The sequence below is a fragment of the Bombus huntii genome, chromosome 13, assembly GCF_024542735.1.
Source record: "Bombus huntii isolate Logan2020A chromosome 13, iyBomHunt1.1, whole genome shotgun sequence".
Classification (NCBI taxonomy): Eukaryota; Metazoa; Arthropoda; class Insecta; order Hymenoptera; family Apidae; genus Bombus; species Bombus huntii.
In genome coordinates, this window is record NC_066250.1 from 567,059 (window position 1) to 591,397 (window position 24,339).

The following is a 24,339-nucleotide window of genomic DNA, read 5'->3' on the forward strand; positions in this document are numbered from 1 at the left end:
GAACGTTTGTCACCCTCGTGCTCGTCATCACCGTCACCCTCTTGGCCCACTATTTTTCGATGACGAATGCTCGACTCTTACCGCTCGATTCGAAGGAACGTTCATCGCCGCCGCTAATGGCTGCGTGTCGATTCGAGGATCACGACTAATCGAGGGATGGTTCTTCGACCCTCTTTCGCGATTATTCTCGACTCTCTCCCGAAAGGAACAATAGGAACGAGGTGGTAAGCTTCCATTCTGAGACAGGTGTCGTTTAAGATCGAACGAATCGAAGGAAGGGAAAGATCTTGGGCTACTCGTTATCTTTTATCCCTTGACGACGGAACTTTCCGATCAGGCTAGAATATCGATCGTTGATCGCAAGGTTCGAAATAAGACTGAACGAAATTCTACTCGGACAGAGAGAAAGACAGGCAGCTAAAAGGATATAGAAAAATTGAATACGAAAGCCGACAAGAATATTATACGCTTTATTCTGTCAGTTATCGTGTCAAACGTGAAAAAAGAAACTGTTTATATATTCGAATTTCGAAATTTCAAGATCCACTCGTGCAAACCGACCGATGATCGTCGAATTTGTAAAAAAATTGTCACCCGAATTTCAATTATTCGCGAGAGGCAAATCCATCGATATATTTCCCTCCTGGCCTGTTGAATTTCGGTCTTTTCACTCGATGATCATTTTTCGAAAAGCGAAGCGCGAAATATATGCGCATTCTGATGTTTTCCGGATCGGACTTGGATGCATGCATGCCACGAGCAAACAAAATCAACAATGCGATGTAAACGAGTTTCCACGACGAACAATTTCACCACTGCGAATCGACATTATCCCATGAAACGTTGATTACCTTAACTGTGTGCAACTCAAAGTTGTATATTCCGATTATTATATTTTATAGATTTATATGCCGACGACTTATGATTGCTTTCTGCACGCACATCCATAAGCGCCTGGCTTTCGCAGGCAATTAATCAAAAGATTCAGTCACGATAATTAAGAAAACATAATTTCTATGTTGCATTGAATCCAACATGCATTGATATCCAATTTCAATTAAATCCTTCGCGCGTGCCTTCGTCTAGCCAACGTACACGTTGTAAATTTTTAGGCTGCTTCCCTTTCGCGTTTCATATACCAAACCAGTCTTCACTCGAAACAATAAGATCCGATACCGAGAAGAATCCAACGATCCTCCGTTCTTTCTCCTTTCTTTTTTTTTTCTTTCATTCTGTTTACGCCAATTTATCGATGATATATCGTCGGACCCAATCATCCAATTAAGCGCCCACGCCTCTCCTTGCGTCTTTACTGAAAAAGTAAGTTGTTGATTGGCCGCCTACACGTATCGACCGACCGTGGTATAGTGTGGCTGCATTATCGATAATACAAGGACATATTATCGATGAACAGGTTTCGTTGATTTCCGGTGAATTATCGCCAACCACGATGGCCGATTATGGTCCTCGTTCAAAAGCAAATCGTAATTGCGTTCTAGTACGTACTTCGTTCCTGAATTGGGTCGTGAAATTGCTAAAAAAGTTCACAGTCGTGGAACGAACCAGAGAAGGAACAACAATAGAGAATCGGTCGGATAGAGGATATTTTCGGTGCGACTGATTCTCGTCCATTCGTTTTGCAAATTATTCTCGACCGTGTACGATTAGCAACGCCGAGCGCGATGTAATCTTCGGCCCAGCATCCGGCGAAACGCGAAAAAGTAACGTAAACGATAGTAAAATTGATTGGGTCGTGGTAGAAATCGAATGCATCGGGCGACAACGGGAAAACGAAACTGCGCGAAAGCGAAATACATCGTGGAAGGACTAGGTTGCAGCTGGCTAACGGCATAATCGTGTTTCTGTCTTGCTGTAACTGTAAACGATCGTCGCTCAAGCAACGAACAATCGACGTCCGGGTTCGCGACAATTTCCACCTGATGCCGATACATATTCGTTTTTAGTTGGATTATGCTGACCGCGTTACGGCCGTTTGCCCTGGTAATCTGGTGCGCCCTTTGCCAATACCGACTGGGAATTTGCGAGCGCTCCGATCGATAATAATTGATTCGAAATTACCAAATCGGCCGTGCCGCCCCAGTTCGTGATTGGGGAACAGATGCGCGCCACGTTCGATCGAATCCAGCAGAAAAAATCGTGTTAAGTGCTCGTCGCGTGGAAATTACGGGGTGAGTAACCATCGCTTCGCTTCGCGCTTCGTCGCGAACCAATTGATCGACTAAGTTAGTTTTATATCCGGATTGTTTCCAGATTGTTCCGAAAGTTACAAAGTGTCGCGCAAATTTCGTTTGTAACTGAAGTAAAAGATGACAAATTGAAATAAAAAAATAAAAAAGATCATCGAACGACAAAGTACAGGAGATAACGATATCTCCCGGTACGATATTCGCAGGACCGATATTATCGTCGAAGCACGATCGACTACCGCCATAAATGTTGTTCCGGACGTTAAGCGATTCAATGGCGAACGAACAGAGCGTTACAGATTTCGGGCAACGTTGGCTGTTTTCGCTGTTTCGAATCGTTGCGAGACGCAGTCATTAAATCGAAACGCGGCCGCATAATACGGCAGCAATTTAGTTTCGCGGCGAAGTTTATTGCACATCTTGCGTCGTGCACCGCGAAACGCACCGGTAACAGATGGTCGTTGTGGATACCGAGTGTTACCATAAATCATTATTAGCCTGGATGCAATAAGAATAGTCTCCGTGCATAATGAATTCCATTAGACCGGCTGTGACTCGACGATTTCGCAAATCGAACATTTCCGAATTAATGGCCGTGGCACGTACGCGATCTTTTCGTTTGTAGGATTTCGTATTAATTATAACAAAAATGTAATATCGCGTGGTATATGCATCGCGTTTAATTTATAGTTGTGAGAGAAAATTAATAGTATCGTGATTAATTATCTGGTTATCGTTGATAATTTATCGGTTCTTTCTGGTAGTAATACAATACGATGGCGCCTTTTAATTTTCGCACGAATCATGTAATATCAAATATGGTACGCGGCATAAAACGGCATAAGTAATCCGATTTTCGCAATTCTCCTCTCTTTAAGTACATTCGTTATCTTAAGTGTCACTCGTAACTTCAAAGGACTTTGCGAGACTTAGGACTCTTGATTCTTAAGCGAAGAGCCTCTGCGATGGCACAATGCAGTCGAGTACTTTCATCCACGCACGTTTATTCCATTTCATTAACGCCAGATTTAACGATCGATCGGTTCGATCTCCAGCAGCAATGGCTCGATGAATCGCGATCTTGTTCACGGCAATTACCGAGCCGATAATTAGTGCAAATCGATGCATCTCGCCGCTTTGTCGCAGTCAGTCGCCGGAATATCCTGCCAGAAGCCGAGGCTCTCTTGATTTCAATTCAAATGAAGCTTCTGAACGTGCGATTCGCACGTTTCTCCTCCTCTCTCTCTCTCTCGGTTTCTCACGTCTTTTGCCAAACACCCTCTCGCTCTGTACATGCTCTGTCTCGTGTACATGCTTGTTTGCATCTTTGTGTACCAGCCTGGCACCATTGTCGCTAGAGAGATCGATGAAGCCGTATTAATTGGCGCTTTCGGTTTCCATCTTATTGTTGCTCGGCTTGAGTGAAATTTCAATCGACTCAACGATCGGTCTCGGCATCATTCGGACGACGATTTGTTTAAACGAATGTCGGATGATCTTAAGCGTCGCTGGAATCGTCGATTCCAGTGAAAAACTAAGAAACGACAGGTCTTTGATTAAGTGGATGTTACAAGGAAATTAAGTAGAACGAAGCTTAAGCAGAGCGAAAGAATGTAAAAATTCTAGTACGTAAGCGTTTCGTTTGAGAAGCTGTCTCGTGATTAAATATACAGAAAATTTACCGTATGTAAAGTTGGCCATTGTATCTTAAACTCGAGGAGCGTGTAACGAACCACTTCTGTTAATTTCTGTCTTTCATTCGACCGATCGCGTTAGTTTCATTCGCGTTAGTTACAAGCACTCCAAGTTTCGCTAAAGTTCGTAATAAAGTTTAACAAGAGTTCGAGAGTTTCATAAGTTCAGAATTCGCAAGTTCAGAAAAGTTCGAGTATGATTATAACGTTTTTGGTACCGATAGTTGGCAAAGTTCGATTACCGGGAATCAAAATACATCTGGTCGAAGAAAGAGGGTCACTATCGTTCGAAATATCGCTAAACGCGAATAGAAATGAAAATTTGGAACGCGCAGCTAGGAATTCCATCTTACGCTTAAAATGGTTTCTTGCGCTAGCTAGGGGATATTTATCGACGTGTTTTCTATACGATAGAAGGTCATTAAAAAAAGTGTATGGGAGGTGGATGGAAGCAATGCATCATCATTTAGTTAATGATGCATGCAAAAATTGATTTAAACGTGTCGGGCGTGTACATACGTATATTCCGTGGTAGGTGTTAAATGACATGTCACGCACTCTACCATAAACAGGCAGAATATTTGATTAATAGAACAACGCTGTTTCACGATAAATTAACTAATTTCGATATACGCAAACGTATATACTGTATCGCTTCTTCCATAATTTATAATAAGGTAGGTAATAGCTCTGCCCACGTATCTAAAGCGTCTTGGAGATAATTAGCCTTGATCCGAGTTAACACTGTCCCCTATTTCTTTAACTTAATCAACTACAACTTTTTATCGCGTCGTTTATCCTCGTTGGTTTGCTACGATACAGAGAACGTTAATTCGGTAGTTAAAATTATTGCCCCTCTGTTAGTTTAATTATGCTTCGGTACATAATATAGGTTGGTAGTTCTAGTACTAAACTTCGTTATAACTTTGGTACGTTCCTGCTCATCGCGCGCCCGATACTTCGTCTCTATTTTATCTATATTTATTCTGATTGCTGTACTTTCCAACATCCAGTCGATCTTTCTCTATCTCCATCCCGGAACATCTCTCCTCTCTTCGATTTCGCGTTACTCTTTATTACATTCGCATCCTCGAAAGAAAAACGTCTCGACCATCCATCAAACTTCATTCGTCGACGCTTAACGACTCCCCTTTTTCGAACGAGCCCATCTATCTAAGATCGCCGCAAGATCGTGGGCAGAACGATCGACGATTAGCAATCATAGAGCTTGCGCTCTGTATAAAAGGAGCGTATCGATGCGTAACTGTTCGACAGTGCGTCGAGAACGTGTCTTGCAAGGAGTCGATCTCGCGTAACGAGTTACGTTCGATCGTGAGCCAGCCGATCCCACCTTCGACGCCCTATAAAAGATGTCTCAGAGAGGACAGGATGGCAGTGCCACGTGCGAAAACGACATGTCCGCGTCGAAAAATAGCTCTCTGTCCCGATTGAATCAGGATAGTCGACGAGACTCCGGTGACTGGCAGGATCAGGACACCGATTCCGAGATCAGCGAGACCGACTTCCTCACCAAGGGTGCCTTTTTGTTGACACCGAGCCACGAGCTCAGCATCGAGAAGGCAGCCACTATATGCGAGAAGATGAATTTTCGGTGAGGTTCACGCAGATTCCTTTTTATTACCGTAATCGTTAGCTTTCCTTGTAAAATCCTATACGAAGCTGTGGTAGAAATTTGTTTATCGAAAGTTTCGGTGGACATGTCGCGGTTTCCCCAGTTGGGATATTTCAAGTCTCCAAATGACATTTTCTAGCACTTTTAATGATCAGAATGTCTTAAATTTTTTTAAATCGTAACTTCAAGTTACGTAGTTTTACATTTCTAAAACTAGAGGATTTTGGACTTTTCATGGGTCGGGACTTTTCAACCTTCGATTTATAAAACTACTAGGCATGGCTTTTTAGCAATTCGATTAAACTTTCGAATTTCGATTAAGAACCAATCTCGAAAAGATAAATCTTCATTTTTACTAATTCAATTGGATCTTATCGATATAAGTCACTTCGTTGTCTAATAGCATTTCGATGTATCTGTTGGGTAATATCGACAAATAAAGCTACGACTTCGTTACGCGATAAATTTTCGTTTCACGTAAAGGTTTATAAGCGTACACTATCGGTAAAATGGTGTATCGTACTGTTTGAAATGTCTCTAATGATTCGGCACGCGTAAATCACAACAGATAGGAGGGCGAAGGGAGTCTCTCGTTAATTCTAAACGGAGGCAAGCCAGTACGACGACGATTTAATTGAAATTCTCGTTGCCTTCGACGTTTCCATTTCGATGGATGACCAATTGATTAATTTATTAAATTTAATCGATCCATTAAATTGTTTGGAGATACAATCGCACGGAGGTTGAATAAACCGAGTAGCCGAGAAAATTGTAATAAAATGGACAAATTGGGGGAAAAGGGGAGACGAAGAACAGACGGAGAGCAGAAGAGGAAAGAGAGATAGGAGATAAAGCGTGGTTGTCGTTTTGCATTACAGTGGCGCGTTCTCCTTGACGAAAACGGCCACCGGTATACTCTTCAAGTTCAGCAACATCGACGATTTTCAGGCGGTCTACAAAAAGGGCTTCCACAAAGTCACCGGGGCACGCTTCTACAAGAAGGTACTTATCTTTCGGTACACAAAGGACCCTTCTCTTCAGAACGCCTCTAAATACGACGTTTCGTATTCATGAACGCAGGTCGCTATACCCTGTAGACCGGCGAAGACGTTCACCGTCTACGTTTTGGACGTACCTGAAGAATTACCCGAGGAGGATATTAGACACGCTCTCTACAAGTACCGGTCTATAGTCGAAATTACGCGGCTACCTCTCAACACGGGCACTGTTCGTGAGTATTTTCCGCGATATCATCGTCGCTACGCTCGTCATCGCGATACGACGATACGTCGGATCTTTCGAAATTTTTCGCGCCACGGATTTACCTACGCGGTATCGTCGATTTATATCGGATCGATTTGTTGGATCGTGAATACTTTTCGAGTCGGTTTCCATATCGATCCCGTCGATTTTCATATCGGTCGGAACGCGCAAAGAAGCGCTCGTACAATGACACGGAAATCACGGGCTTAACGCGATCGATTACATTAATTCCAGGCGTTTGCCTGGATCGTTCCTGATCGAATTAATTTCCCCTCTTTCACCGGTCATTTCCCAAATCGCGTGCCCGCTGACCCGGTGTCTGCTTTGCGAATTAGTGAAAGCGATCAACGACAAGTTGAAAAGCGACGCTCACAGCCAGAACGAGCCTGCGACGATTTACACGGGGCCACCCGTTATAAGGGTTACCCTGGCCAGCGTGGAAGAGACCTCGACGCTGCTCAGCCGTGGACTGGATTTTTATGGAGCCACATATTTCCCCACCGAAACTCCCCATCCAGCTGCTCAGCCCCTGGCCAAATACAAAAACAACAGGTGGGAAACGAATGTGTGTGCTTGCATATGCTCGCGATACGCTTTCCCGCGTCATTCCGAATCAATTTCAGTTTATCGGAGTTGCCGCTTTTCACTCCCTTGTTTCCGCTCTCGCCCGATTAATTTTCTTTCTGTGTTGGTGCTTTTAATTGGCCCTTTGATTCATTACACGCCGCATCGTGCGCCCGCCAATCATGCCCTTTCTTTTTTCAGATATCGAATATATTTGTATAAAGTTTATCCAGTTGCAATTGGGTAATACAAATTTCCTCGCGCGTTGTTACGATGAAAATGAACAAAATTACGATATGCGTCGACGGAAACGGAAATTAACGAATTAACCATTTTCTTTAGTATGTCCGGCAATCTAATTTATTCGTTGCTCTTAAAGAGCAATCGATCGTTCGACCGAGTAACGCGATTAACATTAAAACCCTCTCACCAATTAAACCAGACTTTATGCATGCAGATGGCAGACGTTAATCCGCCAAACGTCAATTATCGTGTCTGGTGCGTTTCATCAAAGACGACGATACTTCGGAACGGCGTTGTTCACGAGTTTAGCCGTTTATCAGACGCGAGATTATTAGGTCGACGGAAAATAGACAACCGTATCGCCTGGTGGAATACGCGTCGCGTTTATGGAATCGTAAAAGCCGCGCTTTAGCTATTCGATTCTAAAGCGTAAATTGGAAATGCCGAAAATAACCGCGGCATCGAAATCTCCGTTTGTTTCTGCTCGAAGGGAGACAAAGCGACCGCGTATCGCTGAAACTGAAAGCGGATATCTAAGTTCCAGTCTAAACTTGGTTCATTCGACGATATATCCTCCGTCGCTTTTACGTCGAAATAATAACTACGACGTCCTATAGACTCTGTAGCGTGGAAGTATGGTTGGATAAGCGTGATTTCGCGTAGTCGCGTTTCTTCAAAAAGTCCATCAAACGTTTGACATCTTTGCCCGCCTTGTATAATATCAAATATATTGCCTATATTTAACCCGCACTTACTAAAACACGGCACGTTCTATCTTTAATTGAAACTCGCCGAGCTTGTCTTACAGCGCTACGCACGATACACTGTCCAATTAATCGAACTAAATCATTATTCTGCCAATTCGGAGTTTAACGTTACTAGCACGAAAGCTGTTAGAGTCCTTGCTGCCCGGAAAGTAATAAAAATCGAATATGAAGCGGTTCGTTTTTCAACAAGAGCCGCCATCGTTTCAGATGGCTCGAGCTGGCAGCCGTCGGTGCTGGACAAAGAGTCAGGGATCTGCTTCCGGTCTTCGACAACGCTGGCTTCAACAAATTACCACCCCCGGCCAGCCGGCTGATAAAACCACAGAAAAACTGACACGTTCCTCGACTTTTTTCATCCCCTCTTCGAAATTCCACGCAACTGCCGTGTTCGCCACCTCCGATCTTGAGTTTTATCGCATTTTAGATAGGAGTGTCGAAGATCGATTTCAGGGGATCGGGAATGCGTTAAAGGAAATCGGAAATTCTTTGTTGCACCGTAACATAATCGCGTTTGTGTGATACTTTTGTTAACCGAATTCCTTCATAGTGCAGTAGAACGACGAAGAAGGCTAAAGGGAACGACTAACAAACTATTTCTTTGATTCGTCGAGCCAGATGTAAAAATTTGTAACATCGGCCGCTCCTACCTAATGAGTTTTAACAATTCGGTTATGATTTCTATGCAGATGAACAATTACTCGTTCTAACATTAAAATTAAGTAATTTTCAGAAAACGGAATTGATCGGTGTTTGGTTTCTGATTGGGCGTTATAGTACAGCGTTACGGTATCGTATTCCATGGTTTGCCTAACTTTCTCTCGTACTACACTGTGAGAAGGTTAACAATTTGCTCGATAGGTTGACTCGGTAATCTACCAGGTAGAACGATTCCTATGCAAAATCTTTTTTAAGATACATTTTGAACCGTTTGAAGAGACGAGGTTTTACCACTTACGTTTTTCGTTGATGGTGAAAATGTATTTATCGCGGTGATTTGTGCCTGAACCTGGAAGGAACGGTGAATCCTGTGGAATAGCGAATAAAACTAAATATTGAAAAAAGATATGTCTTAAAAGATAAGCTTTTATCGAATTCATATTCATATTGTAATAAAGACTCAAACTGGTATTACGTTTATTAACCTCAGCCATACCTCTGATCAAAGAGATTCTAGAATAAAGAAGATCATTTCATGTTTATTCTATGAGCGCTCGATATTTATAGAGATCGTTCTATCTGGCTCTTCCTAAAATGTTCCTATTTATACGTATTTCTTTCGTATGTGCAAGAATAATATTTAATTGCAATAACGAATCGCTGTTCCTATTTAAGTTATATACTACGATTCATAAAGAGATTTCGTTCAGTCTCTGACAGATTGAAAAATTTACGTATGTTGAAAGAAATAACATTTGAATATAGAATATTCTAACACACAACATTGTTATTTAATACCTTAGCAACGAGGAATCAGTTTCTTGACACTGTATTAACGAAGATAATTTTACATTGTATGGAAAATATTAAAATTTTGAAGTCACACGGAAAGACGCTATTTAATCGCACAAAACCTGAACCGTTTAACCAACTGTTCATTGTTGTAGAATGCTAAAGAATAAGAAAGAATTTGATAGATTTTCGGTGTTTTCGGTTGCTCCGTTCCGAGGCTCGGAAGAGTAATAATAGGAAATAGCTTTCAGCGAAGGTAATGATCGATAAAAACGGAAAATAGAAAAATTGGATATCCTCCGAGGAAAAGGAATCGCGGAAAAGTGAAGCATTTGCGAAAACAGATAGCATAAACATAAAATAGCCCTGGAAACGAGCAAAGGATAAAAGGAAGCGGCCATAAAGGAAAGAATGAAACATATCCATCGACGTAAATGTGAAAAGATGAAGAAAACTGAGAAGAAAAATGACTTGATGAAAGAAGTAAGTACCCGTAGGAGTAAAAAAAAAACGATAAAGAAAAAGGAATAATAAGCACCAAGAGTGGGAGGAGAAACTTGATATCCATTGCAAGGAAGATTGACGATTAAAAGCAAGAACGATCAGAAAACGAAGACAATCGCGAGAGCTAACTGTAAGAATAAAAGAAATTATGTAGTAGCTATAGAATTAAAGAATAGAAGAGAACAAAATCGACGGTCGTAACGATCGTGAAAGAGTATTATAGCGAGACAACGTATGGAATCCGTTAAAAGAAGGACTTAAAGATAAAGAAGAAAACGGAATAGAGAAAAACCGGCACTAGCGTCAGGAACAAAAGAAAGGAGTGGCTACGGAAGTGTAGAACAGCTGGCACGGCGGGTTGACGAGGCACAATAACGATAAATGTAAAGTTTGCGTACGCATCGTTAGTACCATTGCCAGGCCCGCAATAATCGTTGCTGCCGGAGAATACGACCCAGCTCTCGGGGCTTACTAACTACTAATTGTTACCAACTTAGCGAAACGAAGAATTCTACGGCCGCGTGCGACCGACTCTTCGCGCGTTACTTCGCCAGATTAAAGAAATTTTACGTCCAGCAGCGTTCTGCCCTCGAGACGAAACGCCTCGCGTTTGCCCTTACCTTTCACGATGATAATTGCCACGAACCTTCTGCAACGGCTCGAATTTCGCTATTATGTTCGTTTAGTCGACTGCGTGACCCCCTAAGACTTAAAGGGAGCTCGTCAGAATTTTCTCGACGAGTAGCTGGTGCTTATTTTTTAGAATAGTTATTTCTTTTTTTACCGGGCTAACGATAGACTTTTGTAATTCAAGGTCTTTCCGTATGACAATTTGCTAACTAATATCGACGAATCGGCAAGTGACAAAGTCATAATTTGCGAGGAATAAAAGATATCGCGAATTGCATTCTTACAACGATTATAGGAGAAATTTCTTCGGAGTCTTTTATAAGAGAACGGTGTTAAATTAGCAAGTTTTAATAGGCTCGTGTAAGGACGATGTAATAATTACTTAACTACTCGTTGAGTAACGAAGTACTTAAGAATCGCGAGTTCGAACGAGAAAGCGACCCGATTATATACATTACATAATTTTACGTTAATCTTCTGTTTGCGGCGTTACGTTAAACGCTTTCAAAGTATTAAAACTGACTTACCCCTTGGAGGTTTTCTCTATCCACGTAATTTTACTTTGTATCGGGGCTGCAGTTAAAAAAGTTCAGCGACTGTACGCTCGGATACGCACAACGCGAATCAGATTTGCATTTATTCTTACGTTTCTACGAACATAAATTTCATTCGCATTAATGGAACGAAAAAGAACGAACGAACAAAGTCTTTATTCGGTCGTTCGTTTCTTCGTTCGTTCGATCGCCTATCGATCGAAAAATTCACAAAACGAAGCGTTACATCGTAATAAGAGATCGGATACGTAACAATTTTGGTAATACGTGGCCACGATACCTATGGATATGGATAATATTTGATGGAACAATTAGGCGGAAGTTCGAGCGACGAAACTCAAGTTGGCGCAACCTCGCAGAATTATAAGATATACTCGTCGTTATCGTTTACCAGGTCCTTTCGCGTTTCTGCGACCTCCGAGCGTACAGTCGAACCGAGAGGGCGGAAATTAAACGTGCACCGTGTCTAGCTTGCACGAGGAATTGAAAGATGGCGGATGGCAAAAGGGCGAGGGAAAATCGAATTGTAGAACAGAAGAAATCCTTCGGAAGCGAGATATACGAAAGAAGGTGAAAAAATGAAAAGTTGCGATGAAAATAGTAAGAGGAGACGAACGGCCCTCGGGCAAGGAAGAGCGAAATAAGAAAGAGAAATATAAAGATACGCGAGAAGAGGAGAGAATCAAAAGAACGCCATTAGGGGATGTTCCGAGATTGTTTCACTTAGCACTCCTTTAACCATATTTCCCGCGGAGATACGTGAGAGGACAAGTGTTCAAAAACAGGGTGTGTAATTTGTCACCGAATTTATCGATGAATTACACTCTACGTTAAATATTTAAAACTAAAAATGTTTGTAGAAATGAACGATCGACGTTAATTATTACATGCTTTGTATCGTCAGATATCAATTTATTTCTGTATTCAATCGTTCATTATCAAAAGTAATTAAATCTTAAATTTACATAAATGTAGTGATCGAGCGAATGCAAATTACCGTGTAGATGTTATTACGAGGATATATAATGATTGTACAGCGTCAAAAAACGACAATCGTAGGAAACGTAAATTGAATACAGCTGAACGAGTTTGCGCTGCAATAATCTGCTACAATTCGTAATTTTAATCGTATTGTAACGAACATTGTCGTTTCGCTTATACGTTCGCAAATATTTCTATGAGCGTTAAAATTCATTTAACTAGTTCAACTAGATCAACCCCCGAAACCTCTCTCCAAACGATCGACAAAAATTCACTCGAGAGATTAGTATCGCCTCGATAAATATTTCCTACTTTTGTCCGAAACTAGCACCTGGCAGACATACGTTCAAACAGACCAACGTGAAAGGGAGACCCAAACAAAGCGGCATAGAGAGAATTCTCTGTAAATTGTAAATGCTCTGCGCGAATCTCAGCACGGATCGATGAACGCAAAGATGTCGGGCATCACGTGGAGCCGATTAAAAATGTATGCACGGTGCTTGTGTTAAGTAGGCAGATACTCTCGGGCTGGCAGTCCTTTAGGCTGGAGGATGACGCGAAGGCGGTATGGCGAGGGAATGACAAGGGCGAGGTTGAAAGGATGCTTACGGGTAGGAAGGCTCGAATATTGCAAGCGAACTCGTAAGAGCGGAACAGAGAAGGTGAACGCCTGGTAAGCACCTCTGAAGGGCCATCCTCGGCGAGCTTGCGTTCCTAATCGCATCGAAGTCATCCATATTATTACGGGTTCGTGCATGCAACCGGTCGAGAGGAGAGTAGGCTAGAAGGCCAGATGATTTCCCGTCGAATCGAACGACGAGGAAAAGATCGAACCTAGCGACGATGTTCCTTTAATCTTTTTACTTTCTTCCTGTTTTTTCCCCCTTTCTTCGATGGTTCTTTTCGTTGCCTTTTTTAAAAGTCTGGCTTTTTTCGTCTTTGTTCCTTTGACGATGGTGGAGGAAAGTGCTTTTAAAGATGTACAGGATAGGGAGAAGAAGTGCGAACTAGCGATTCTAGAAGTGGCGTTAAATAAAATTATGGAGGGGAAAAGTTCAGACGACGATGAAGAAATGAAAGAATAAAGAGGAACTTGGAGGCTGATCGTTCAACGAATATGTAAAGAAGAGCAACGTTATTCCTTTTTAAGAGTTCGCGTTAAAAGAGACTACCTCTTTTATATTTCTAATGTAAAATATAATATTAACCGCATACGTAATCGCAAACATTAATACATACGTACCTTTATCACCGCGATTTTCACGCTAATTACATCGAGTCTCGTAAAAATGTCGAAACTTCTCAGTTATTCGAGACTCGAGAGCCACTTGGGAATGCGGCTCGTTTATCATGAAATTTCCGAAATGCCTGACATTCGAAACTATTCTAGGCTAACACCTAGACCTCGAAATATTCTAAACTATACGATCAAGCACGAAAGATGTCCACAGCGTTGCCTTTTATTCTTCCAATGGGATAATCTATGGAACCTTTTCCCGTTGTTATTGCCTCAAACTTATTCCCCGCCCTTCCAAAATTATCAGCCGCAATTTCCACGATATCGCCGATTACCGATCTTTGACAGCAACGGGCAGACCGTGATAGCGGTTCGCCCGATAGAGAAATCATATTATCAGAAGAGTTTACTGTTAATTATCCTGTTAGGGATAAAACTAATTACCCTGTTGGGTAAAACTTCAATTCCTTGGACATCGAATTAGAACCGATTCGAAATTTTCTACTTTTTTTCGTAATTTGTATTTTTGTCAGCCATCTTGCACTAGATGTCTGATAATTAATAGATCGAATACATTTTATCAACGTTAACATCGCGCGGAACTTGTCACACTTTCCGATTTGCTCGATGCTCTTCGTTTTATAAAACGAAGGAGACTCGAATTACAGAGTCGGCGTGTAACCACCGTAGACGCAAATTACGACCCGATAATACGAGTCGCGGCTGAGAATCCGTTAACGAGTTCCTTTGACGAATTAAGAAAGGCGTTCGAAATGAAAATTCAAGAAGCCAGGCAGACCAAATAGAAACCAGATACAGGGTAAAGGGAAATAGCAAATAGATTCTCCGTGAGAATTTCTACGGAACGAGGCTTGTCGTCGTTAAAACCAGTACTCACGACGAAAGTCCAAGTCGAGGGTAGTTCGTACTGAGTTTAATTAGCAACTCCACACGGAGCTTCCTACCGGGCAATCCATCTACAGTGTCCAATACCTCAGTGCTCCCAGTGCCATCATTGCTCGACTAATTAAACAAATATGGAACGCTCTAAGGAAACGCGTGCTCTTTCGGAAACCGTGCCAGTAGTTTCGCCTGGAGAAACTTTCCCCGGATGGCTCTTTTGGCAAATTCCGTTTCCCGTATAACGATAAATCCGATTAATTTCTCCGTTTGTTTAACCTTCCGTAACTCTACGATTTCAAAGTTACGTATCCACGTATCCATCTTCTTTTCGAATTTCACTACGTCGTGTGAAAAATTCTTATCTTCGATGGAACTGCAAATCGCTTTCCTATTTATTTTTCCATGTTGAATCGCAAGTTGCCTGTCGGCCAAGAGGAAAGCTCGTCGAAGACAAAATCCTCTGCCACTTTTCGCCTTTCCTTTTCTCTCGCCGCTGACTATTCTCGAGACACAATCGCTCGGACCTTCAGTTTCTTTCCTTTCGAGGAATCTTCAGCTTTAAAGCACGACACTCGGCTGCGTGACTTGGATGTTTAGCCAAGGAAAGTTCGGGGACGATTCTTCCTATTCCTTGTCACGCGAACTCGAGAATTCGCGGAACAATGCGATTTACTTTCGTTCTAGGACAATTTGGGGAACTTGGGGGATGCAAGCGTTTTTCTTTCTTTCCTTCTTTGTTTTGTTTCTTGAGACTGAATGGAGATAGAAATCTCTTTGCGAAGCTAAGTTGGCGTTGATTGCAGCGAAAGTTAGGTTTATGAATTGCCAGGAGACAGTTGGCAATAATATTCTTAATACCGGTCGTCTCGAATAAGCGAAAAGTAAGTTTTAGCGACTTTTCAAGTTCAGATGTACAGATATGTCCGGATATATCCAGATATACCGCCATCCTCGTCTCTCGTTGTTCGAGAAATCTCGTTCCTGACCCTTCGTTCCAATTACTCTACGCTGCGTGCGATGTTGCAACGCGAAAGCGCATAGGAGCGAAGAAGAAACGACGAGCCAGCGCAACGGGAAAGTCTACGGCTGAAAAAGGCACGATGTTGCCTTCGAATGAATATTAAAATACGTATAAAGTTCCTGACAAATTAATCGCATTAAAGTCAGGATATTTTCGCCAGCGTCCTCGGAACACGCACCCTTTTACCCTTTTTCCTCGATCCCTTCTTCCACGTCCTTTTACGTTTTCTCACCTTTCCCTTCGGTTCGTGACTGCCCTATTTTTTCCGTCGAACCAGCCAGCAGGCTGCCTGTACTCCGGTGCTCCTGAATATTCATTAATCTTGCTTTCCTCTTTCTCCGTTGGAAATGCGCGTCTCGACGAAAAAAGATAAAAAGAGGAATTAAATCTAGTCTGGCCCTCGAAGGACAGAAGAAGAAAATCAGCCTCCATCGCACCTTTCGACGTCGCTGTCCTCCCCCTTCGCGTTTTCTATCTCGTTTCTAAAGTTCCATGCTTTTCTACTGGATCGTCGTAACGAAATTCTCCACGCGTTCTTCGCGCTGATATCGCCCCACGAGCATGAATGGAACGGATTTATCCTGGATACGTGTACTCCACTCGTTTCTCTCTTTCGCTATTTCCGTCATTTTTCTCTTTCTCTTCCTTCTCGTCACTTTTTGGTAGTCGACCTTCTTCTTTTAGTCAGGCCAGTTACGACGATATTCACTCGGGTCGCAACGGCGATCGTGCCCTGAATCGCATTTGCATTTCTGTCATGGCGACACGACCTCTGTTTTTTGGGGGTTAATTGCCTATTAGCGACGTGATTTCTTCGTGCAAATTTTAAGGATGAAACGGTTTGCTCTGTGCCACGCACGAGGTAATTGCGATGTTGGTTAAGGACTCGGAGCTCTGCTTTTCCGCGCGGTTCTCCATCGCTCCGACGCTTGTAGAAATTGTTGAAAACAACTACTTATAGGAAACAGCGTGTCTTGCAGCTGGATTTTCCAAAACAAGAAAGAAGGAAAAGCAGCGAATCGCAGATATCTCGCCAACGAGACTATATCGCTCAACGGTGAAACCGGCAGTTTCAGCGGAAAATCGTTGAACGCGTTAGTTCGCCACGGGGCATCTACCGTCTCGGTTCCACCTTCGACTCGGAGACGTGGCAAGAAAATTTTCGCCAACGCGACCAACTCGACCTGCCGTAAGATCCGTGCGATTTGCCCGAAGAAGCGGAGAAGCCGGAATTTTTCACGGTACATCGACGCTGGACGACGTCGTGACGTTTTCCGAGAGAGAAAAGAAAGACGAAAAGAAAGGAGAAACTGGGCGGAGGAACCGGAATGTTTGCGGCTCGGCCGCCAGAACAATCTCTCGCATTTTTCAGCAAACTTCTCCCCGAATCCTTGCTCTTCTTCTCCTTCTCTTTCTCTTTCTCCGCTCTTTTTCTTCTTCGAGCTCAAGCAATCCCGGCCATCGTCCCTTTGATTCCGCCTGTTGCGGCGCTCGAGCTTTCTACCATTTCGACAGGATTTCCTTTATTTATTTTCTTTCTTTTCATAGTTTGGTCCATTTTGTCGAAGACGCTGCTGGAACGTGTAACGATGATGCTTTCGTCGAATCGTTGATTGTTTATCGCAATTGAGAACTGTGAGAAAATTACGACTAAACCGAACGCCATTAACAGAGATCTACGTACGATACGACTAGAGCGATCGTACTTATTGAAAGTCCAGTGTTTCGCTCGCAAACGCGTGTAAAATCGAAAAGGGAACGGTTTCTGGAAAAGGCGAAACGGCAAAGGAAGAAGATAAAATTGGGCGGTATCTCGATAACGAGAATCGTAATTTTCAGGGCTGTCTGAACGGAACACTTAAAACACGCGGCCGGTATATGCCAGTTATTACATTTACGCGATAGATCATGTTAATTGCCCGGCAGAGCGAGGCACGTTCCCCGTAACTTATACTAGCTGCGAGTTTGCACCGGATACGCGGCACTAATCTGCGGAAATTACACGGAATTTATATTTCCGCGCGAAAACGAGGAAAAAGGAGGACTGTGAAAACTGGAGAGCGGGAGCGAAGAAGAACGCGGCAAAAGAAAGAGGAAGGAGAAGGAACGCTTTCGCGTGTTCGTGCTTTATGAAAGTGCCACGTCCCGCTTACGCGGAAATTTTTATATTCGACGACCTTCTTTATTCGAATGGTGCCGCCTACCTGTTCTTCCGCGTCATTAGAAATTCATGCAACGAAAAGCTGCTTCCTGGTAATCTTACACCGAAGCGTAATTTTCGCATTGTTTCGAGGGTAGAAGACTTAATTAAAAACGTTTCGGTTTAACGTCGACTGTACGCAAAAGCCACTAGGTGACACGATCGTGACAAAGGGATTATGGCTAAGCTTGCGGCGATGCATCACGCTTCCTAACGTACGAAGTTTCGTATTTTAACTGGATGAAGATTTTTTTAAGAAATTCTGATGGAACGAAACGCACGTTATCATCGCGAATATTTATTACACCTTACGGTATTGCTGCCCCTTTTATTTATCGTTACTTTATTTCGTTCTTGTCTCGGAATTGAGAAGTATCGAATTAACGCTCGATCGCATTCGCAGTAACGAGATCGTATTCGGGTGTCGAGGTGTCTGTCCGCAGGTTGGCAAAGCAGTTTGCGGTTCTTCATCGAGTATCTTGCTAATTTGCGAAATTACACGAAGATTGCACGTCCACGTACGTATACATGACACGCCCCCTTACTCGCTATTCCGAAGAAATATTGTCCCACTTTCCTTGAAATTACAGCACTAATCTTACCTTGTGATCATTATGCACACGCGAATGCGTATCGTGCTATTATATTGCTAAAAATGTTTCCGTAAAGCGTAGCGAAAATTATCTGCGAGATGACTACATGAAAATTATCAAACACGCTACGTCTACCTATTTGAATTACGAGGATCAAATACGTTCGAGTAAGCTCTTGCAACGTGTATACCCATGATTATGAATCCCCAATTTTTACAATTACCAATTCTGACTGGCAATTTAGAGAATTTTTAATTTCGTACGTTATCGAATACTAGGGAGATTCTAATTCTGTTCGTTTTATCGAATAATCCGGCTATGCTACGATTTCGTACGAATTTTCCAAGATTAGATTTATATCCACATCTCATTAATCTGGTTAGTAATTTTAATACCACGTAACAAGAGATTTTAATCTGTAAAATTTCTGAAAAACGTCAAATCTCTCAAGCTCGGAATTTATCAACGTCGAACCGCGATTATTAAACAAATTAATAGAAACGTCGTAAAACGTAGCGAAACATAGTAAAAACTGCGAACGTAATCCCCGAAAATTCTGGGAGATTTATTTCTCTTTGATGATACGCATGCCCCTAAGCTCGCGTAAAATGAAAATATCCTGTTTTTTCGCGGAATTACGAGGCGGACTTTATACCAGGAGACCGCGCAGGATCTCATTACATTAGGCGTATAAAAGCGCGGGCTGCGCCTCTCTCCTCGTTTAAACAATTTACTTTAATTTCGAAGAAAATTACGACACGGAAAGCAGGTCGAATCGGCCATCGCGGTAATAATTGCTAACGCTGATAATGTCTAATTATTACAGTACCGTTGCCATTAACGCATCGGTATTACGATACACGGTGAACGATTTCGAAGGGAACCGTAAAAAAATATTATCTTTAATCCTCGACGAAACAAAAGCGAATCTCCGTTTCGCGTTTTTAGAATTGCAGGCTACGCGAAAATTTTCGTCCATAAAATGTTTTCGAGCTTATACCATTTTCATCCCTATCGAACGTTAGCACGTCGAACAATTGTTTCCGCATTGCTTTTTCCGTCGTAGAAAGCATACGTACGTTTCGTTATTAGATACGTCCGTTCGGCAGGGTAGAAACCAGTCTCGGGATTTTATCATCGAATCAACGCAAATCCATTGTTAATTATGAACGAGCACCGAGGAAAGTAACGTGTCACGCGACGACAGGGATGATAACGATTATTCCGCGTAGCAGCATCACGTGTAACACGCACGTGCACGCCTGTATATTGACGAACACGAACAATTGATAACCTCGCGACTATTTTACGGCGTTCCATAATTACGCGAGTGTAACGTTATAGAGAATAATCAACTAAATAATTAATTAATCAATTTAATATGATTCGTAATAGGTAATACAAACGAAAGTTAAATTTCTTAGGATTAAACGTTGATTCTGCCCTTACTTGTAAGTTATTCTTTTACGAAGAAGAAATTATCATCCTTGGTGATACTCTTGTAAAAGCTCGATGGAAAAAGAAGGATATACGAGATGAAGGTGTCGATGAAACGATATTAAAAATAAATCCAGAGGGGGTAAACTCTATATATAAAAAAAAGACATCCATAAATACAAAGACCAAGTTAAGCTATCCAAGCTACGCGAACTGAAGCAAGCAAGTAGCAACCTGATTTTTATTAACACCATCTTCGAATTTCGTCGCGTCCATTCGAACGCGTATTTCACCTTTATTTATTACAGGCATCGAGATATTTCAGTAACAAGTTTATGGTAGGCGTAAAAATAAATTTGTACAAAGAATTCTGATTTTCAATTTGGAAAGGAATTGCCGTCTCTGTGGGGAACGCCGCCAGTGTGGCGAAATATGGCGGCCATCGTACGACTAATTAATTATTAATAAAATTTCGACTGATATCGAATGCGTATACGCGCACGCAGTTCGTAGCGACGATTAATTATGCCTCATAGCGTTACACTCTCGTGCACCTGTACCTACATGGCCGGCCCTTGGCCCACGATACACTTACCTGCGTTATTCCACTATGATGCATGAAAATACGCGTGACCCGTGTCTCCGTACGAAAACTGTATTTGACGATAGCCGTGTGAAATCATCCGTGATTTTATAAAATCGAGAATCTCGAAAATTGCACCACCACGTATTTTCGATTGCTTTTATCGAACTACATAGGCGCACGCGAAGTGTCGATGAAGAGTCGTGAACAAGTTCTGTGCGAGGAAAATTAAAGTAGAAAAATTGAAACTCGTTTAAAGCTACGACAGTAGGAAACAAGAGAAACATCTTTAAGACATCCTTATTTTAAATAGAGAAGGAAAATTAATCAACGATCGACGCTCCTATACGAATATTTATTGTCACTGGTTCGCACGGTTTCCGAAGTAAACGAAATTCTGTATCACGTGATACGTGCACGTGCGCGCGCGCGTAAACACATACGCAAACCATTAATTATCTCTGCTGGCTGTTATGCAGCTGCAGATAGATCGATCAACCCTTAACTTGCAATGCATCAATACGCATCACTGCCATACACATAAATACGGTACACTCGTTGCTAAGTAAATTTGACAAATTGTTCTGCGTATCTTCGAGTGTCCTCAATTACAGTTATTAATTATGTACTGTATAATGTGTGTGTTCGGGCAATTTACAATTAGCCGTAATACCAAGCTATTCAGAAATAAATACTCCAAAATGTTGAGGCCCGATTTAACGACGACCGTACACGATTATTAATTTACAATTAATAACGAACTTGCCGATAGTCTCGCGAGCCTCTGGTCGCGATTCAACGATCATGTTTGCAATTATCGTTTCCGTTCTAGGCTTTCAATCACAACTGAACGCGTGTAACAACGTGAACGCGTCACGTTCGTGCACACTCTGCGCGATTAATTATCGCTCGATCGTCTTACGATCCCCCGTACATTTGCATGCAAACCGATCAGCCAGCGGTCTATATTCGGTTTCTGGCGATATACGCGTATCCGCGTTAACATCCTTTCGTACGCAAAAATCTGCATCGGGATACACAGTGTGTCGTCTGTGTATAAGCATTTCAGGTAGAGAACGCGCTTCAACGAGTTTCGGAATTGTTAATTAATTGTCGTTTCGAACGATTGGCAAAACTTTAAAGGTACTGGAACAGAGGAATATCTATTTTGAATAAAATTTCGGCATTGGTGGCCGTCGATGTATAAAGGAAACTTTCGTGTACTAGAGTATAAGTACGCACGTGCATGTCGCAGGCGAAGGATACACTTGGGAAAGTTTCAGAAATAATTACTGCTCGACATTGTCGAAACGAGCATGCAACTTGTGTACTCGCGTGTAATTTATGATTGACACGCGTTAAGCAAAGACACGCTTTGTCGCGAATTTAAGCGAACTGTTAATTAGAGACACGGCTCGTAAATAAATAGGAAACGACAGGATTCTGAAGTTTCCGCGATATAGAGTTTAATCTTCGTAATTAATTATGAGGCTGTCGGACAGAGAAATTCCATAGGCTGCAAGTACTTTCTAACGAAACGAGCTCGTAGCTTTTTAATGAGACGTATATGCGTGTTACACACACGGCAAAGATAATTTAATAGCGTAATATCAACGTAGTGATGTAAAGATAGAGAGTACGCGAGCGAGCTGAGAAAGCGATATAGGAATAACAAGAGAATGTACAGGGACAAAGAAGAAAGGTGTTGGAAAGTAAGGCCGGGGGGTCGGTTATACGTACTATGTAATAGAAAGTGAAAACAGTAAGTTTCGCTAATATTTTTTATCCAAGAAAAAGATTCGCAACAGCGTGAAAATATCATATTAAACCTAATAATTGACATACCTACACGACATACATACCTTTACATACATATACGATGCGAAATTTGTACGTCGCGTAATTTATGCGGTAGACAAATATCGGAAAGAAAATAGCAGTGAAACGTTTATTCGCCATATTTAACGAACGAACGTGCAAATCCGCGATTCATTCCAATCGGTAATTAATATGAGTGTGATTACGGATCGCAAAGTTCGCAATTTCGTGTAACCGTAATTCAAACGAGAAATTGAAATCTCTTACGGTAACAATGTGGATAATGAAATAAGTACGTAATGAGGTTTATGGAAACGATATCTTCTGGTTACGCTTTCCTTCGTAGAGGTAGATAAATAATGCACGAGCGTTATCAACAATAATACGGTATTTCGACCGGGTAGAAACAGAACCAAGTTGTATTTCCATTTAACGAAATATCGACGTTTCACACTCGTTTTGAGATATCGTTTAAGATTGAAATAGAAGGAGTCTATAACGCAAGTAAAAATATTAATTTCAGTAAGAAAATATAATTTTCATTCATTTTCAAATATATGTCTGGTAATACGTCGTACGGAGGATATTTTTAAAAAGTGTTTACACTGAAATCTTACGATACCCGTCAAGAAAGATAAAAAGTGAAAAACCAATATAGGTTTTAAGATCGATAACTTTGGTAGAGAATATTGCTTACACGAGCTTAATTTACCAAGACCTTAGCAGAGATTCTAGTTTATCGGGTTTCGAGTAAGCTTATCGACGAAGAAATAACGATTTCTGCCCGCTTTTTGCGACGAAAACGCAAATTTCGCGTTACCGTCAACTACTAAAAAGTTTACATAGCGGTTTGTGTATCTGTAGTGTGACTGTCGTAAGGTCTATATGCGCGTCAACTATAATGCGTACATTAGCTACGATGGCTGAACATTACACGCATTTCGGCGTTGCATATTCATGCAACTATGTACACGTACGCGTGTCATGTATGCCTGTATAGTGCCTGCGTACATATTTAGTACAAAGGTGAACGAGCATTGCGTCAGCTCTTGTCTAACGATAAGATGTAAGTTCTGCTACATACCGTGTCTAAGTTCATGGTATATTAACACCATAAGTAAGTAGAACAGATTAATTAAAGGGCGATTTTCGATATAAATATTCGTGTTACGATGTTTTAGATTATTTCGCTGGAAGACGACGCGCCTTTAAAATAGAATTTATAGAGATAAAATAAATAATGCAAATCGTATTTCGATGTCGAGTAATGTTTGTACAACTGGAGCGGAATTTATTAAAAAAAAGCACAATATTTTTAGGACAGACCGTTTAAACTATAATTCCTTATCGAGATCGAGTTAAAGTTGATAGATCGCGATAATAATTTTACAGAATAGACAAGCTGCGCGTGAATTTGTCCCAACAATCGAACAACTTCGATAAATATTTAGAATATCGCGTGCTAGTAGCAGAATTTATATAACATGCATACTACGTTCAATATTTGCACGGAATTTTGCGTAAACACATATCAAATATTGTCGCGTGCTTCTCGATCGATTTTTCTGTATATTTCCAAAGTTTATTCGAAATATCGGATACGCCACGGTCAAACGTGAGAGACGCATTTACATAAATCGCATGTATTCGACTTTGAAGTCGTTTATAAAATTCTTTAAAATATGTTAACGATAATAATTTCCACTTTCAATTAATACTCTTTTCGTACCAACTGATCGTAACTCGACAATTAACGAATAATTTATCAGAAACTAATAATAAATAATTTCGATTGGATAGAAAATTTCTGTCGGGACGCTAATTGCTAATCGAAAAACCTCGCTTGAATAATCGAGTACTCGGTACGCAGCAACGTCCAAAGTAAATAATATACAGTGGGATCAATTTGAATACTCGATGTACGTTTCGAGGAGCGTTTTATGTTTAATTAAGTCGATTCGATACTACCGTATCGCTACAAAATCCCCGAGATCTGATCAATGCTCGCATAATATTCTTTTAGAGATTACGTAAACCACGGTAATTGCAACAGAATAC

The 24,339-nt window shown here is 41.5% G+C and overlaps 2 protein-coding genes and 1 long non-coding RNA gene across 3 annotated transcripts in view; 2 read left to right on the forward strand and 1 right to left on the reverse strand.

Annotated features, from left to right (window-relative positions):
* The window catches only part of LOC126872304 (spermidine synthase), a 191,434-nt gene that overhangs the window by 121,614 nt on the left and 45,481 nt on the right, over positions 1 to 24,339 (forward strand). The gene's annotated exons all lie outside the window — the stretch shown is intronic.
* Positions 1 to 24,339, reverse strand: part of LOC126872313 (uncharacterized) — a 161,518-nt gene that overhangs the window by 118,957 nt on the left and 18,222 nt on the right. The window lies entirely within an intron of this gene.
* Positions 590 to 9,919, forward strand: LOC126872305 (uncharacterized). Its single transcript, XM_050632097.1, has 5 exons — positions 590 to 5,513; positions 6,413 to 6,536; positions 6,615 to 6,765; positions 7,133 to 7,349; positions 8,579 to 9,919. The coding sequence occupies exons 1-5, from the start codon at positions 5,272 to 5,274 to the stop codon at positions 8,703 to 8,705; spliced, it is 861 nt and encodes a 286-aa protein (XP_050488054.1). The 5' UTR covers positions 590 to 5,271; the 3' UTR covers positions 8,706 to 9,919.

Bases quoted from the DNA above. Each gene is read 5' to 3' on its own strand.
- LOC126872305 (XM_050632097.1), top strand. From the start codon at position 5,272: ATGTCTCAGAGAGGACAGGATGGCAGTGCCACGTGCGAAAACGACATG. The intron at 6,537-6,614 runs GTACTTATCTTT...TCATGAACGCAG, and splicing joins GGGCACGCTTCTACAAGAAG to GTCGCTATACCCTGTAGACC. The intron at 6,766-7,132 runs GTGAGTATTTTC...TTTGCGAATTAG, and splicing joins TCTCAACACGGGCACTGTTC to TGAAAGCGATCAACGACAAG.